Source organism: Ambystoma mexicanum, chromosome 10 (genome assembly GCF_040938575.1).
Source record: "Ambystoma mexicanum isolate Mex_15411 chromosome 10, UKY_AmexF1_1, whole genome shotgun sequence".
Classification (NCBI taxonomy): domain Eukaryota; kingdom Metazoa; phylum Chordata; class Amphibia; order Caudata; family Ambystomatidae; genus Ambystoma; species Ambystoma mexicanum.
This window is the reverse complement of record NC_090932.1, coordinates 1,590,540,218-1,590,559,297: the sequence shown is the minus strand read 5'-3', so window position 1 is coordinate 1,590,559,297 and position 19,080 is coordinate 1,590,540,218. Positions and strand designations below refer to the sequence as shown.

Genomic DNA, 19,080 nt, shown 5'->3' with positions numbered 1-19,080 from the left:
CCTCTGATTCATCAGTCACTCTGCAAGCTCAGGAATGCATCCAATTGCACTCTCCTGTTCATAGCTCCTTTGTGGCCAGCCAGATTCTGGTTTTAGGAACTTCAGCATCTCTCGATTTGTCCTTCGATCAGACTGCCATTGATTCCCAACTTGCTTCACCAGTGGGATTGGCAGATGTGGCACCCCTCCCCACAATCATTCAGCTTGGCGGCCTGGTGCCTGAATTAAAGTCCCTAGTGCAGTTTAATCTGTCGGAGTACAAAATGTGCATTATTCAAGCCGCCAGGAAGCCTTCTACGAGGTCTCAGTATAGGATCAAGTGGCTCCGGTTTTGTCACTCTAGTTTAGATGAGCAACTAGACCCCAGACATGCTACGCCTGACACTGTCCTTTCGTTCATTTCTCATCTGGCTGCTTCGGGCATTCATGTCTTGTCTTGTAGGACTTGTCGGCTATTATGGCCTACCTGTCCACTGACACCTGTTCCTTTTTTTTTCACGAATCCAGTCATTAAAAGGCATTTTGCAGATTTATTACATCTGTTTCCACCTGTACACAATCCTCATGCCAAAGTCTAATTTAAATGTGGTCCTGACAACCTTATGCCATAAACCATTTCAACCCATGGCTACGACGGATCTAAAGTACCTTTCGAATGGAGTGCTTTGGAATCTCCCACAAATATGGAGGAAAGGGGACGGGACATAGGAATATAACAAAGTTACTCACCGTAGTGACTACCATACTCCTAGTCCATAGTCCCCTTTCCTCCATACACCCGCCCGCCGTCCCCTCTAATAAGTATCCTGTTATTGCTTTAATGGTTGCAGACTTGGCGATAGAAAAGGACTGAAGGGCGATGCTTTTTAACAAAAGTGCTCCGGTCCCCTCCTGAAGGAAGGAAGGAAGGAAGGAATGAATGTCCCACAAGTATGGAGGAAAGGGGACTATGGACTAGGAGTAAGGTAGTCAATACGGTGAGTAGCTTTGGTGTTCAGTAATCGAAAGGGAGCTTTTGGCCATTAGGGAAGCCTGTTCAGAATGGCGACACCTATTAATGGATTCCCTCCATGAATTTCAAGTCCGCACGGACCATACAAATCTACAAGTCCTCCAGCAAATGGAACGTCGCAACTACCGGCAAGCTCGCTGAGCATATTTTTTTACCCCAATATGGATTCCGCATAACATACATCCCTGGCACTCGGAATACCATGGCTGATGCCCTCTCCAGAAAAGGTCTCCATGAGAAAACCAACGAGAAAGAAAAGATACTAGGAAAAAAGACCTTCATTCTCTGTTACCTCATTCCTTGAAAAAGTCAGAGAGGCTAATGCCAATCAAACCCTTTCTGTGTCATACAATGATGATCCTGATATTTCACTCAAGGATCGTTTATACTTTCACCAGGACATTTTGATGATTCCCTTACACTCTACAACAAAAAGCCATGTCATGGGAACACGACAGCTTATCGGCAGGCCATAAAAGGATTTCATCTATTGAGGAGTTGGTAGCACACACTTTTTGGTGGGTTTCCATGAGCAATGACATAAAGAAATTTCTGAGGCTTGTGGAATCTGCTTAGATTCACATGCTGTGCATAGGCCGACATCTAGTGGAAGCTGTGGAGTATGTTTGTTTTCCGAAACTCGAAAAGGGGTGTTGAACTAGGGCATGCCAGTAATACGATCCCTAGTGATGTCCACTGTACCCATGATCCCTCAAGCGTGTAGGACCCTCAGATGGATTTTTGTTCCACCATACTAGTCGGACGCCTGTTGCGGAGTTCCCTTGACATTAGCCAATTATACAAAAATTATTGTTAAAACTTCCCCATTCTTTCCACCCTACGCCGAAGATCGAGGAAACCAGCCGTAGAAACTCCACGACGGGCCTTGGGCCTTGGAAGGCCTCTGGCCTCGGCCCTGTACATGTAGGGAGAGTGGGGGGTGGTCATACAGGCTCCCACATTTTATTTCCTACATATACCCGCCTGCTGCCAAATTGATACATATGGAGAGTACTCCTTTCGAATTCTGCCCTAAGTGTAACAGGAGGTTCCCCAGGGTAGATGAGCACAATACGTGCAATTTGTGTCTCCCACAAGACCATCCCGAGGCCACCTGTCAAGCTTGCAAGCTCTTCAAGCCGAAAAAACTTAAGGACCGCTCCACTAAACGCTGGGCCCACTATGCCAGGCAACGAGAGGTCATAGACGCCGAAGTGTCTTTTAGAGATGGCAGCAACGCCACCGTTTCAGACGGCGAGGACCGAGGGGTGACTTCAGACACCAACGCGCAAGCTCCCGACCCCGGAGGACTGGCCAGCGGCTCAGTTATGGGGACAACACCCGGTGGCATAAGCGCGACACACACCAAGAGAGCGGTCCAACGATTGTGTTCTCTGGCCGTTCTCGGTCGAGATCGCCTCATGACAAAGACCAACCATCCATGGTTGAAAAAGGTGTCGCACTCCCAATACTCCCGGAGGCCCGGTCATCAGAAGACGAATCTGACATCTATCCCCAGTCAGTATGCGTAGTCTACTCCCGAGATTTGACGCCCTTCCTCCAAGACCACCCCCGAATCTTGTCCCATCTCCAATTCTCGATGCAAGGTGTCAGATACCACCTCCGAATCTCGACTTAAAACATCAGGTTCCTCGGAGGCTCATAAAAGCTCTCGAAAAACATTCCTCTAGTCATGGGAAGGGGGAGAAACACCAGAAAAAACCTTCTGAACACCATGTTCAAAAGGCCCCTAAATCAGTAGGCACGTCCAAGGTCCCTGATCCTCCTCAGGAAAAATCTTCCCACCCACTGCTCACGACATGTGTATGGAAGAAGAAACGGAAGGTGTTGTAGTTATCCCTAGCTCCAAAGAATGGAGCTCAGCTGATATTTATGGGTTATGAGAAGAATGTCATTTATGGCAGACTTCTATGAAAAAGACCCTAACTATTTTCATAGTTATGCCAACACACCAGCTACCTCGGTCCCTTCGGGGTCCAAGGATTCTCAACCCCCTAATAAAAGACCCCGCTCTGATGCCCAGGTGCAGGATTTGATCAGACCCTTTGGCCATTGATTCTTACCATCCCAAGTCATACTGTGATGAAACAGACCCATAAATTATAGAAGACCAGGCAGGAGTCTCTTATTATGGGGAGGAGGAGGAGGAGGAGGAGGAGAAGGAGGAGGAGGAGGAGGAGGAGGAGGATGACACCTACAGTCTTGACTCCCCAATTCCTAAAGAACCCCGGTGCATAACTCACCGGTAGATAATCAAGCACTCCTCAGCGAGGTACTGGCCAAGGCAGAAGCCCATTTTCAAATTGACACACAAGGTGTCCAAGAGGACAGGGATTTCACGTAAGAGATCCTGGGTGACAAAAGAGCCATTGCTCAGGCTATCCCTATGTTAAAGCGTAGAATTGACCCCTCGCTGGTGACTCCAAATCTTACTTGTGCGGTTAATCCACAAGTTGAAAAATCATTCTGTGCCGCACCTTCTGATCCCCTATACATTAGAGGCCAATTAAAACCTGATTCCCTGGTAGTAACAACCACCAGAAAAAGGGCAGGTACACCACTCGCTTCTTCGGAAGCACCTCCCGTTAAAGACAGCAAGAGACTATATACTCTTGGCAGGAAGGTTGCCACCACTTCCGCCTATCGGGCACGAATTGCAAACAGCACAACTCTGTTGGCAATCTATAATTGCCACCAGTGGGAACAAGTAGCTGCTTTGGTATCCTCCGCACCTGAACCACTGAAGAGCCAGTTGGCCCAACTAGCAGCAGATGGAAGGTCGGTATCGGGATGCATTCTGAAAACTAACTTTGGTGCAGCAGATAATGCTGGAAGACTAATGGCAGAAGGCACTGTGATAAAGCATCACACATGGTTAAGACAGTCTGGATTCAAACTCGAGACCCAAGCCACTCTTATGGACATGCCGGTGGAGCTGGACATACTATTAGGCAAGGCAGTGGAGAAAGCCTTAAAGATGGCTAAGGACGAATATGGGACACTAAAATCCCCTCCCATGCGTCCCCAGTAGGGGAGGTGCATTTCCACCTTCACCCACGCATGGGAAGGGATCCCTTTGGGCAGATGGGTGCTGTCCACAGTGTCTGCAGGATACTGTATAGAACTACTAGAGCGCCCCCACGACCATCCTCCAAGACAGAAGGTACACTCGTTTGAGCACCAGAAAATCCTTCTCGAGGAGATCCCCATTCTACTTGCAAAGAACACCATAGAACTCGTCCCGGGCAACCAGGCAAACAGGGTATTAATCAACCTACTTCCTTGTGCCAAAAAAAGATCTAACAATGAGCACAGTTTTAGATTTGCGCCCTGCAAACAAGTATGTCAAGCCACAAAAATTCTGCATGACTACACTCCAAGAGGTAATCTCCCTACTAAAAAAGGGGGATTACATGGAAACATTGCATATGAAAGATGCCTATTTTCATATTTCAATGTTCCCAGCACACAGAAAATTCTTGCGTTTCAAAATAAACAACCAGCACTACCAGTTCAAGGTGCTGCCCTTCGATATAGCCTAGACTCCAAGGGTATTCACCAAGGTACTGGCGGCGCACCTACACAGGGAGGCAATCCCAGTGTACCATTACCTGGACGAATGTCTCATCACAGGGGAAACCCCATTAATTTGCAGACTAAACATTCAAAGAACAGTCAACCTCCTTCCAATTGGGCTTCTCAATCAACGAGAAAAAAATCCAGCCTGGTGCCAATCACCTCAAAACAGTTGCTATAGCTGTCCTAAACACCCAAGAGGGGTTGGCCTTTCCATCAGAGGAAAGAATTCGGAATCTGTTGCTGCAAATTCCTCCATATCAGGCCGGTCGCCAAATAAGGGTGCGGAAAGCAAAACGTTTGCTAGGCATGATGGCATCTTGCATTAACCTGGTTCCCCACCCGCGCCTGCACATGCGATCAATGCAGGGAATGGTTGACGAAACAGTGGTCTCAAGCAAGTGGTCAGTGGGACGATCTAGTGGTCGTTTCACCAACACTAGTACAGAGTCTTCGCTGGTGGACAAGAGAGAATCATACGAAGGGGAAGCCCTTCTACGATCCAGAGATACAGGTCATCGTCGCAACAGACTTTTCCCTTGCAGGGTGCGGAGCTCACTACCTTCACCACACAGCTCAAGGTCTCTGGTCTCACATAGTGGCTCAGAACCACATCAATCTGCTAGAACTTCTGGCAGTCTTCAGTGCGCTTTGGGCATTCAAACCCCTCCTAGCCAACCTTACAGTGTAGATCCCCTAATAGACAGCACAACGGCAATGTTTTACTTAAAAAAAGGGTGGTCAGGGTGGTTTGCCTACGCTTTTCCACCCACCCTTCTGATGAGGAAGGTGGTCAACAAAATCCACAGGGAACCGATGATGCTCATCCTAGTTGCTCCTATGTGGGTGAGACAACCGTGGTACCCACACCTACGCAAATTGGTGGTGTGCGACCCCCATCAAACTCCTGTGCCTGTACAACCTATTCTCCCAGCCTGAGGGACTAACGCTGCATTCTCAGCCGAACTCAATGAATTTGGCAGCATGGCTCCTGAAGTCATAGAAGTTCGGACATCTCAATTTATCCCAGAGATGTATGGATATCTTGAAAGAGTCAAGAAAACCTAATATACTATGATAAATGGAAACGATTTGTTATTTGGTGCCAGAATAAGCAAATCAACCCAGTTTATTGTACTCCTTCTAATATCGTCACCTTATATGCTTCACCTATTGGATGCAGGGTTAGTGTTTAACCCACTTTAAGTGCACCTGGCAGCTTTATCAGCCTACACTACTTCCTATATATAACAAGGTGGAAAGTGCCAGTGGTCAAAGCATTTATGGAAGGGGTAAAGAGACTCCACCCTCCAATTTCTAACCCACCGCCAGGTTGGGACCTTAATGTGGTACTTGCTAAGCTCATGGGACCCCCCTTTGAGCCCATGCACAAATCTAGTCTCAAACACTTGACTTATACAATTGTCTTCTTAGTAGCAATCACATCCATAAGAAGGGTCAGTGAAATTCAAGCTCTGTCCGTGCAGGATCCTTTCTTTACTGTTCATAAGGATAAACTGGTTTTACGCACTCACCCTAGGTTCTCACCTCAGTTAATTTCCAAATTCCATGTTAACCAGTCTATTGAGCTACCAGCCTTCTTCCAGGAACCCAAAAGCTCTGCTAAGGTGAAACTCCACACACTAGATGCGAGGAGGGCGGTCCTCTACTATGTAGACAAGACCAGGCCGCTAAGAAAGGCAGATCAACTGTTCGTCTCCATAGCTCCAGGCAGAGAGGGAGATTGCATCTCTAAGAATGCCATCTCTAGGTGGATAGTCAGATGTATCCATCTGTGCTATTCCCTTTCAGATAAAATGCCTTTTACGCCGAGGGCCCACCCTATAAGAGGTACTGGAGCCACTCTGGCTTTCATTGCAAATGTACCCCTTGACACCATTTGCAAAGCAGCTACATGGAGCTCTGTTCACACCTTTACTCAGCACTACTGCATTGACACTCATTCCAAGACAGATACTCAAGTGGGACAAGCGGTCCTAAGACACTTGTTCGCTCATGACCCTTCCCACATCCCACCTCCTTCTAACACTGCTCGCTAATCTATGCACAGCATGTTATCTAAGCAGATGCCACAAGCCTCAGAAGGCATACATTACTCACCGTAATCATATTTCTGATGCTTGTATCTGCCTAAATCCACCCTTCCTCCCCTCGGAGAAGGCGCATGGATGCTTGTAGTCTTATCTATCATATCTGCTTCGATACTCTGTACTCGCGCTACTCCTCATATTACCTCATGTCAGAAAAAATACAATCTGAGGGTCCTACACGCATGAGGGATCATGGGTACAGTGGACGTCACACTAGGGATAGTATTACTGGCACGCCCTCATTCGACACCCCTTTCGAGTTTCGAAAAACAAACTAATACTCTGCAGCTTCCACTAGATGTCGGTCTATGCACAGCATGTGAATCTAAGCAGATAAAAGCATCAGAAATACGATTACGGTGAGTAATGTATCCCAAATCTTTCGCCTCCAAGGAGTGCCGTTCTCCATAACTAATATACGTCAAAGTTCTGGAGGGCTCCCTGTGAGTCTCTGGGGATTGATAGGGCTCTGTCTTCTGGCTACCATCCCCAAACAAATGGTCAAACAGAACGCCTAAATTATACTTTGGAATAGTATCTGTTTTTCCACCAACACACGTGGTCTGCTTTACTTCCCATTGCAGAGTTCTCTTATAACAACACCATTCCTTCCGTGACCTCTGAGCCCTTTCTTTTGCCATTCAGGGGTTCACCAATGGCTACTTTCACCCCCACCAATATTCCAGCCCTCAATAACTTTCTACATACCATTCAAGACCATCACAAGACAGCGCTTGTCCAACTCTTCAAATCCAAAGGGCGTACCAAGAAATATGCTGACAAGCACAGACGAGACAACCCCACATGGGAAATCGGAGATAGTCTGGTTATTCATCCGGTTTCTTCCTCGATGGATGCACCCAACAAAATTTTATCCACGATACGCAAGACCTTTCTCCAAAAACTGAAACCGTCAACCCGGTGACGTTTAAACTCGAACTGCCTCCTGCTTGGAAAAGGATACACCCAGTTTTCCATTCTTCTCTCCTCAAAGGACACAAACAGGATAGCAATAATTGCCTCATCCGACGACTCCACCTTCAGACCCTGAAGAATATGAAGTGGCCGCCATTGGCGGTTCCAGATATTATAGGAGGTCATTATAATACCTTATCCACTGGAAGGGATATTCAGGACAAGATTGCACGTGGGAGCCGGTTTCACAGCTTCCCGCACCCATCCTGGTTCGCCGGTTTCACTGACTGTTTCCATGGAAACCGGGACCAGGCCGGATAAAAAGAGGGCATACTGTCACAACTGCTCGATGGTCATTGTGGCAGCGCTGGCGCCGGGGGAAGTGGCTAGTTCAAGTCCTGCAGGAAACATGACGCACGTGTGTGCCACTACGTTCTGCTGTTATCTGTCTAGTCTTCTTCAAAGATGGCCGTCGCCAGGATTCGAAGGATCATACAAGAAGGGACTGCGGCATAACGTGGACGCATTGCAACCCTCCTGCTGCCTAGCCCACGGGTAAGACGCTGTGCCCAGCTGTCTGTTTCGTGCCTGGTTTTGCTTTCGTCTTAACTTCTTCTTCTGCCTGTCTTCCTTCCCTGTTGTTTTTCCCAGGGCTCCCCGGCCCTGCTACGCTCTCGCCCTCCTTTGCCTGCTCTTCGCGGCTCGCCGCGTTCCCTCCCTTTCTGGAAGATTTCTACTCAGTAGCTGCAAGTGCCCCTGGCTTTCCTGAGGTCTTGCTCTTGTACTCGCTCCAGTGTAGATTCTTTTGTCGTATTGGGTCTAGACCACTCAGGGTCCTATCATCGATCACTCGCTTTCACTGCAGCCTTCATACCAGAACCGTATTCTTTCCTGCTACACAAGATTCTTGGCATCATGGTGCTTTACCATTCTCCCACCACAATATATACCTGCCAAGAAGAAAATCTATTGGATTGGCCTCATTTGTTAATCTTGCTTCCACTACAACTGTAACTACTTCACCAACAGAGGGATTTTATGCCTTTTTGGCTTTTCCCTCAATTTTGCAGGACACTTCTGGCCTAGTCGCCCCCATGCCCTACTCGTTTGGTATCGGAGGAGGTCATTGTGGCGGCTGGGGAGGATAGGCCCTACCTCTTCAAGGATATCCTGGGGGACAAATCCAAGACCAAACAAGAAGTAAAAGAAGACGACATCCTGCTAAGACTCCAGTTCTTCAGACACAAGTGAAGATTTTGAGAGGACCACACACAAAGCTTTAAAATCAATGTACTTTGCCACTGGGAGCATGTACAATTTGGCCAAAATCGGTGTGGCAGAGCTTAACCGGGGGGCCCCAATGGCGAGTCGAGCTGCCGGATTATGCAGCACCTGCAAGCGCCGAGTAAGATAAGCTGGCTGAGCAAGGTAGAGTATTGCAATAGTCAATATAGTCCGCCGTGAGAGAGGATACAACCATAGGTCGCAAATTTAAAAGAAGGTAGGTGAGCACCTTCCGAAGAACACAGTTTAAAAGACGGACAGCACTAACCTGGGACTGCATAGAAAGGGAGTGCAAGAGCTTAACTCCCAGATTCTTTACCACCAGAGAGGGCGTGGGCAAAGTTCAGAGGGCCAGAAAGCCAAAGACCAGCCCACAGTAGCCAGGGAGGAACCCACTATTAGTTACTCTGTCTCCTCGTCATTAAGGCTGAGCCAATTCTGACCTATTCAGATGTGAATGGCCAGCAGACAAGAGCGGCAACTTTCAGCAGAGGCGGAGTGGGAAAGATCTAGTCTCACCAAAATCTGCGTGTCATCGGTATAAGAAAAAAACACCAAAACCCAAAGGAGTCCATCAAATTAACAAGTGGCTGCTTATAAAGATTAAAGAGGTGAGGGAGCAGAGCCCTGAGGGACCACACAATGGAGGGGCTTAGACAATGAAATTAATGGAGAGGGGCAGAGGAAGAGAGGGGGAGAGGGGGAACACACCAAAGAACCAATCCAGGACTGAACCAGAGCGCCCATCCGCAGACAGCCGTTACAAGAGAATACCATGGTTGACCGTGTCAAAGGCAGTGGATAGGTCCAGCAGGATCATGGCGGTAGTAGCACCCTGATCCTTGATCTGAGCTAGATCGTCCAGCACTGCTACCAGCACAGATTAGGTGCTGCAGCCAGGACGATACACACACTGGAGGAGGTCCGAACCAGACTCTTCAAGAAAGGAACAAAGAGGAGGAGGGATCAGAGATTCCAGAAGTTTCATAGAGAAAGAGAGCAGGGAGATCGGATGAAAATTACTCAGAACCAACGGGATTTGGTTTCTTAAGAAGGGGCAAAATAAGAGTGTGCTTAAGAGAGCTTGGAATAGAAGCAGAGGAAAAGGAATCATTAACCGTGGCGGTGAGTAGGCGGATAATATCCTGTCCAGTCTCCTTCAGGATGCCCAGAGGAATCGGATCTGCCGGTATAAGGGGATTTCAGACCCTTCACCGTGGACAACACTGTGGATTCAGGAAAGAAGCACCAACAGAACTAGGGATCACCAGGACTGGACTGGCCGTGGAGAGTCACAAAGGCTCTGAGAGGGTTGGTAGGTTGCATATCATTGATGTAGGCTACAGAGTATGAAGTCCATTCCTCTTTATATCCAGGTGATTCACTTTCTGTGATCAACACTGAATAATCTACAGGAAAACCTGTTTCCTTCAGGAGTGATTAGTGTCTATCAAGATGAAATGTGATTGTCTCATGAAGGAAGCCGACCCAACAGCGAGAAAAGTATCTGCCCCCGTAGAAAGGACGGCCTCCAATTTTCATTCTGCTCAATGCAAAACTTCACATGAAGCCACCCCAAGACTTTTTCGAGGTCAGAGGTCCCAGGAATCCAGGAATTTCAGATGGGAGAATCCCCCTCACTTGAACTTTTCTCCCCAAAGGAAAATGCAAAATCCAGAGACTTTGCCTGTAGTAATCTACAACCAGACTGAGTGGGGAGGAGGCCCTTTTTAGAGAAGGGTTGAAAAATGATCTGTATGCCTTTCTACAGATTCTATTAATTCCAAAAATCATTAAAAATCAGACCATCTCAAACAATGTTGATCTCAATTGCTTGAGCATGGATCCAACCACACTGAACTCTGATGTGTAGGCCGGCTGTCTGGGACTAGGATGGCCTTCCGTCGGTGTATGCATGCCTAACCTGATGCTGTGGCTGCTGAGCTTGTTCAGTACAGTATGCCCTTTTCAGTCTGAAGACATTGTGAAAATGCTCGGAGGTAGAACCCAATCGACACATGTTTTTTCTGTTCTAAAGTGGAGGGAGAGTATAGCTGAACCAGTTACCTGTCAAGGAGACCTGGTACTGCACTTCCTTTACTTGGCTAAAGCAGTCATAGGCTTGGTGTTAAAGATTTCTTTGCATCTTCCTGCCATGACCTTTTGAAAGGAAGTAAAGCCTTCCGCTTCACTTCCCTTGCTTTTTGCTCATTTTAGGGGGAAACTGACCAGTTTTTGAATTCTTGTATTTTTACAATTGCACACAGCACCTTACAGTGCAATGCAATGGGAGGGATACTTTGTATCACTGTAGCTTTTTGCACAGAGGACTTGATTACTTTTATGTGCTTAAAGACCGTGGCAGCAGTTGCATATCTACTATTATTTTCATTTTGTTATGTGTGCACTTTCGTGTTCGTGGAGTATGGCTACCAAACGTGGCTAGTTTCCTAAAACGGTCATGTCACAAGATTTTCACTTGTTCTTTGGCCATATTGTAGTTTGGCCTTCCTCAGGTTTTCTCAGGCCAGGAAAGTACTTATAAGGTCATGCATTTGCCTGGGAAAACAGCAGCCTAGTGAGCATTTCGAAGGGATTGTGTCCTCCAACGTATTCCTTATCTTTGATAATTCGTCTCCAGCTTGCTGGCCTCAGAAATGTTTTCTCTATAGAGGGCGCTGCGGGTCGACGTCCTCCGAGTCTATGTCCCTCGACAGCCACTGTATCGGCGCCGACATCACCATGCCCATAAATAGCCACATGCGGCGTCCGTTGCTCAGTTCTGTTTTTCCGCGCTTCGTGGGGCATCGGAATATCGTTGCTCAGTTCAGTCAGATAAACCTCTTGCATTTCCTCGATAAAACGAACATCGTTCTCGATGGCTTCTTCATCCGAACCGACAACTCCGCGGTCCGGCTTCAAAAAATATCAAGACTGCGGAAAGAAAATGTCGATAACGGATCCTCACAGGATCTGTTTGTGGTGCTTGGGAGTCGAGCACCATTGTTCGGAGTGCCAGGACTGCATGTCCATGACGGCGAAAGCCTTGAAGGAGCGCAAGGGGAAGCTCGAGAGAGGCAAGTCAGTCAAAACCTCCTCGAAAGTTTCTTCGGCTGAGTCGAGGCATTCGTCTCCTTGCCGTCAAAAGCATTCCCATTCTAGGTCTCGAAGTAGCTCCCACCACTCGTCAAGATCTAGACACTCAAAGAAGAGATGTTGAAGATCCCCCTTCCACGTCATCTCCTGTTTCCCCAGAAAGGGTCTCCTGCCCCACAAAACACAGCTCTCCGGCTCAGTGGGAGGAATTCAGGAAGAAAATGCTAAGCGTCTTCGAGAAAGCGGCCTCGACCCCCTCAAAGACAGCTGAGGGTGATACCCTGGGTGAAAAACCCCAAAAATCGAAACGCCGCGAGTCGTTGCACCCGGCGAAAGAGTCCAACCGAGAGCACCACGGGCCATCGGGTAGGAAGGCACCATCTTCGCCGTCGTCGAAGATCCCTTCGACGCATGGATCGGCACCATCGACGCCGTTGTCGAAGGGTTCTTTGACGCATCAGTCGATTGAGTCGACGCCGATAAAAGAGAAAACCATGGCTACTTCACCGCCAACGGTTATACCCAGAGCCTCTGGCACGACGCCGAGAACGTCGTCGACATCCTCGAGTAGGATCCCGATCCTCTCGAGTTCCCGACGCCTTTCTCTGCGCCTTCGAAACCTTTCACATCGGCGTTGACGACATTGACGTTTTCTCGTCCAATAATGACAAGTTGGCTCCTTCTGCCTTAGAAATGGGTTTTACACCATTTCCGAGGTCAGAGTACCCCAGATTATCTTCAATCTATGAAGAAGGGGAGGATTCTGACAAAGACCCTTCGGGCTGCAGAGGACCACACCACCTGTTTCAGAGGATTTTACATCTGAGGAAAGAAGGTTGAAAGACCTACTGGAATCATTACATGAGGCAAGTGGGCTGGACACTTCACCAGAAGTGGAATTTGTCAAACCATCCCGAGGGGAACATGCCGAAACCCCCTATAGAACCCTGATTGCAAGAATTTAAGATTGTCAGCCAAGTATAGGGTAGCTGCGGCTGACCAGAGAGCCTGGTGGTTCAAGCGGCAACTTCATCAAGCAGCAGATCCACTTACCCTACTGTCCCACAGGATAGAGATGACAAAAGGTACGATTCTATGGCAAAAATTATTTTCTGCTTGTAGTGTGGCGTTGAAGTCCATCAACACCACTTGTACGCTCGCCAGGTTCAGTCACACACTGTGGGAGTGTGCTTCATCAGCGCCTGACTGCATACCGGAAGGAGAGGAAAGGGAAGCCTTCCTTATCATTAAAGATGGCAAAGATGCCATGTGTGAATCTCTTCAAACTGGCATCGATTCCGCTGACAGTATCAGCAGGGCCATGGCGGCAAGTACTACAACCCGCAGGCATGCGTGGTTGCGAAAGTCTGGCTTTGCTCCAGATGTACAGGCCAGACTTTTGGACATGCCCTTTGACAGCTCTTCTTTATTCGGTAAAAAGGCTGATGACAGTCTGGAAAAGTTGCAAACATCTAAAGCAGCAGCAAAATCTTTAGGAGCTGCAATCCGCCAAACTCCTTTTCGCCCCTCAGGAACCTCTGGGAGAGGAAAGTCCTTTCGCTATTATTCCGTATTCGGGAAAGGCAGAAGACAGTCGGCTCAAAGAGGGCAAAGGAGATCCACCCCAGGTGGACGGGTCAAAAGTACTAAGGCCACAGCAGCAGCAGGTGCCTCTTTACCCTCTACATCTGCATCAGCTGCCCCCAAACCACTCTGAGGTCTTTCCACACAAAACACCTGTAGGGGGCAGGTTAACTCACCATCTGACGGAATGGCAGGCTATTACGTCAGATGCTTGGGCATTGGAGACAGTTGCCCAGGGTTGGTGCCTACCCTTTCTACACATCCCTCAGAGTCATCCACCGGGGCACAGCTCTCTAAAATTTCCAGATCCGCTCCTCTTGCAGGAAATTGTAGACCTGCTAGAGAAAGGTGCCATAGAACCGGTACCTGTAGCGGAGAGGAACAAGGGCTGGTCTCCCCCTACTTTCTCATACCAAAGAAGGACGGAGGACTGAGACTGATCTTGGACTTACAAGAATTTAACAAGTTCCTCAGGAAGGACAAGTTCAAGATGGTAACTCTCTCTCAGATCCTTAAGGCCCTCCAAATCCAGGACTGGCTGGTATCTCTGGACCTCCAGGATGCTTATTTCCATGTGCCAATTCATTCCAAACACAGGAGAGATACCCGAGTTTCGCAATTGGCGGCTCTCATTATCAATTTCGAGTTCTGTCATTTGGGCTGACCTCCGCCCCGAGGGTCTTCACCAAGCTAATGTCGGTAGTGGGTGCAAGTCTAAGGAGGGAAGGGATCCACATCTACCCCTACCTGGACGATTGGCTGATCAGAGCTGTATCTTCGGAACAAGCTCAGATCCAGCTAGATTGTCTGCCACTTCCTTCACAAACTGAGCTGCTCCCTCAATTTAAAGAAGTCACAGATGATAGCATCACAGAGACTCCAGTTCATCGGAGCGGTCCTGGACACTTCGCTGGGAAAAGCATCGCCACCAGAGGTGAGGGCTCAAGATATTCTGCAGATGGTCAACAAGTTTCAAAATGCCCAACATCTCCCAGCCTTGGACTTTTTGAGATTGCTAGGCCTCATGGCATCCTGCATCTTCCTTGTGCCAGAGGCTCACCTGAGAATGAGATCTCTCCAGTGGGCACTAAGGAGCCAGTGGTCACAATACACAGGAAGAATGACCGATCTCCTCTGGATTCCGGACAAGGTAGCCCACGACCTTCAATGGTGGGCCTATCCAGAGAACATCTTTAAAGGAGAACTGTTTTGGCAACCACGGCCGGAGATAACTGTAGTCAGACGCCTCACTCATGGGGTGGGGAGCCCATGCCAACGACTTGACCATCAGCGGCCGTTGGTCTCCATCGGAGTCCAGATTACACATCAACCTATTAGAGCTGAGAGCGATCAGACTAGCGCTGAAAGCTTTCCTGCCATCAGTACCGGGGAGAAATGTCCTGATAATGGACAACACGGTGGCCATGCACTACCTCAACAAAAGAGGAGGCGTAGGGTCACTGCCACTGTGCAGTGACGCAATGCAGCTCTGGTTTTGAGTAATTCAGGAAGGAATCTCTATCGGCAGTCCACCTAGCCGGAGAGAAGAATTTGACAGCGGACGCTCTGAGCAGGCCGCGTACAGTCTCAAACTAGTGGTAGCTACTTCAGGAAGTCCTTCAAGAGATCGTCGCCCTTTGGGGAACCCCTCAGGTGGATCTGTTCGCCACCAGCACCAAGAGGAAGTGCGATCTGTTCTGTTCAAGGGAATTTCCCCGGAGAGGAGCTCTAGGGGACGCGTTCATAATGGACTTGGAGTTCCCACTCCTTTACGCATTTCCACCAGTCCCTGTTATTCCTCAAATGATCAGAAGGTTGAGAAGATTCCAGAAAACCATGATCCTAATTGCCCCGGACTGGGCCAGGAGAACGTGGTACCTTCTAGATATGTCCATCTGCCCTCCAATCCGTCTTCCACTCAAAGAGAATCTTCTCTCGCAGATGGGAGGTCTGGTTCTTCATCCAGACATTAGAACCCTCAACCTTCATGCTTGGCTTCTGAAAGGGTGAGGTACAAGGATTGGGACCTCCCTGATGACGTCATGGAGGTGTTGCTTTCGGCCAGAAGGCCAGCATCAGTCTTTATACCGCTGCCGTTGGAACACATTTTGCAGCTGGTGTAGAGAAGAGAATATCGACCCTTTTTAATGTGTTACACCAACAGTGTTATCGTTTCTACTCTACTTGGTAAACTCAGGCCTTCAAGTTGGCACTGTAAATGGCTATCTCGTAGCGCTATCAATCTTCAAGCGCACTGCAGAGGAACCATCGTATTTCAAACTACCCCAAATAATACAATTTCTCAAGGGATTAACTAATGGTTATCCTCCAAGACCTTTTCAAGTTCCATTATGGGACTTAAATTTAGTCTTAAATTTCCTAATGGGTACTCCCTTCGAACCACTCCACTCTTGTTCGCTGAGATTTCTCACTCTTAAAACTGTCCTCTTAGTAGCACTAACCTCTGCTAGGAGGGTGAGCGAATTACAAGGCGGCTCTAAGCTTTTACGTCAGCAGACTGGCTAGGATTAGGCAAGCAGACCAACTGTTTGTAGGATACTCAGGTCACAAGTTGGGACTACCCATAACAAAACAGATCAATTCCAGGTGGATTATTTTGGCTATTCTGGAATGTTACAAACTGGCAGGGAAAGAGCCACCCCAGAATCTTAGGGCTCATTCAACCAGGGGTATCGCAGCCTCTTCAGCCCTCCAAAGGGGGGGGTACCGGTCTGAGACATATGTGCGGCTGCCACATGGTCGTCCGCACATACTTTCACAAGATTTTACAACCTGGATTCCTCCACTAGTCAAGAGACCAGATTTGGCAAAGCCGTATTACATTTGGTTCATTCCTAAAAGGGATACATGACATTATTACTCCCACCTCCAATTACATACCACTGCTATGGGGGCACAAGGACACAATCCCTTCGAAGAACAAGTTACTTCTTACCTTGTAACGTTCTTGCGATCGGATGTTCCTCCGACGTATTCCTTATTGCCCCTCCCATCCATCCCCGCAGTAATACTTCCCTTGTGGTTGCAGCTTACGCTCCTTCAAGGTCAATAACCAATTCAGGCATGACTTATCATGCTACAAAACGGAACAGAGCAACGGATGCCGCGCGTGGCTATTTATGGGCATTGTGACGTTGGCGCCGATATGGTGGCTGTCGAGGGACATCGACTCGGCAGACGTTGACGCGCAGCGCCTTCTACAGAGAACTTTTCCGAGGCCAGCAAGCTGGAGACGAATTATCAAGGATGAGCAATACGTCGGAGGAACATCCCATCAAAAGAACGTTACAAGGTAAGAAGTAACTTGTTCTTCTGAAGGGAAGACTAATTTAGCACATAATTCATTATTCTTTTGAGGTGCTTCAAACTGGAGACCATACTGTAAGCGTAGGACCAGGATTCAAACCTGTTGGTCTGCGTTGTCTTGCTTCCAAGACAAACTAGTTGCCCCAGAGCTATCCTCACATAGAAGCTTAAATATAGCATGAATAAGAATTTATATTTTGATGACAAAAACTCGGCTTTATCTTTTACAGGCTTGGAAAGCCTTACTCTAATCAAATGTAAAAACAAGTGCGGCTTTCTTTATTCAAATAAGTCCCTGTGGTGTATATTTTATATTCATACTTGTATTCGAAGTGTTTATAACTATCAATGATAGAATGCAAACATGTCTATAGACATTAGACTTGAATTACTTTCTTGAATAAGGGAAGATACAGGTCTGTTTACACTGTTGCCTACTTATGGCTAGTTTTAGGTAGACCCACTAAGATATTGTTATTACATTCCTTACGAGATACGAAGGGAAGTTGTTTAGAAATGGATATTGCCTGTTTTTAATAGCCTCATTATCAAATTGCACTCTATTTATCTGCTGACTAGTGCGTCTTTGGCAACGTCTGGCAGATTTACTTGACTGGTGTAGCTAAATAGCTTATACAACAAAGCAGATTTCGTTTTCCTCTTTAATATCTGTATGCCATTATGGTTTATAGTGTGGGCCTTTCTCGGGAATCTCTTCACCATTCCTTTGATGAAGGATTTCCTAGAAGCTTCCAGCAATTTCTAACGTTGAAGTAGGAGGCATGGAGGTGGAGAAAATATAGAATATGAAGTGCAAAACCAGACCTCCATCTAGACAATGCAAGGCACAGAACAAAGAACGTCACCCGTTTATGTAGGAAAGCCTAAAAAGGTCCGAGGCACTTAATACTCCACAGAATTAGGTTTTAAGGGAGGAGGAGGGAGAAGTACTCATGACTTCAATCAAATAGAAATGTCAAATTGAAGGGAACAATTCACTCTGTTTAGCCAGATTTTCTCCCCCCATCTGTTAGACTGCTGACAAAGTGGGTTGTTTGTGGACATCTCGGTTTGAGCCGCACACCATTCTGAATGGTGGGAGGGTGGAATGCTTAATTTCCTTGTGGTTTATATATTTTGTGTACATTTCAATAATTGACTAGACAATTGTGGCTGGCTATTTGCTTTTTAGTTGGTTTGAGAGATTACAGAACCAGTTTCATAAATATTGACGACTCCATTTTTTTTTTTTCCAGTTTCTAATGGTCCACCTTGAAATTAGCTTTGTTTTATCAAACCCTTTCATTCTTTTCGACTGGTAAAGTCTTATCATTTCTGTTCTGGGATGATGGGATCTGGGGGAGTGGTGTAATAGCTTGCTTTAAACCGTGATCTGGGTGGTTACCTAGTCCTTTTTTTCTTTTTCTTTTCTTAAATTTGCTTTTTGCTCTATGAATGGTTAGTCAGTTGATTGGTAGATAACCTTGTGGCTCTGGTGTCCTCAGATTGCTTGCTGTGTTTCGGCTGCCTTTTCTAGGTAGTTTGTGTGGAGGTATTCCCTAAAGTTGTTCACTTTACAGTTAATTTAATGTAGGACTGAATACTAAGGCATCTGTTTCATTGGATTCCTACTTGCATACTTTACAATTAAACTCACCAGAAGATCTTGTCTGAACCAGTAACATGTATTAATTGGTATTTTAAAGCACATATCTGATTACAAATCAGTTAACTAATTTACTTTTTATTTTGAAGTGAGGGCCGGAGTGAATCTATTTTCTTTTTCCATTTTGACTTTTAGGACTACCCCCTGACCAGCGAACGTACCATGGAAAGGAGAATGTGGATTTGAAGCACAACAGAGGTCGAGGGGGAGGAGAGACTACTCGCTTCCACACTGTGAATGTGGCACAGTCTGTCCGCTTCACCAGTAAGTTGCAGCACTTTGTGACTAGCTGTTGGCGGCTCATGCCATGAACTTGTCCTGCTTATCAGTCATTTTCTGCCTTGACAAAGGATTCACTATGAATTAATTCTGCAAACCATAAATAAAGTCGCAGCAGGTTTAGGGCTGTTTTTGTTCCCGGTCCATAGATGGTGCTTTCACATCTCTAAACTTGGTTAAACAAGCTCTGTTAAAGCCACGTGTTTCTG

At 47.2% G+C, this 19,080-nt stretch overlaps 1 protein-coding gene across 6 annotated transcripts in view; it reads left to right on the top strand.

The window, feature by feature from the left end:
* DGCR2 (DiGeorge syndrome critical region gene 2) overlaps positions 1-19,080 on the top strand; it is a 1,169,540-nt gene that overhangs the window by 223,748 nt on the left and 926,712 nt on the right. For 3 of the 6 annotated variants that reach the window (XM_069619936.1, XM_069619934.1, XM_069619937.1), the window contains one exon: positions 18,728-18,858. In XM_069619936.1, the coding sequence (XP_069476037.1) occupies positions 18,728-18,858 (131 nt within the window). The remainder of the gene's footprint in view (positions 1-18,727; positions 18,859-19,080) is intronic. The other 3 variants (XM_069619935.1, XM_069619939.1, XM_069619938.1) reach the window with 1 other exon arrangement.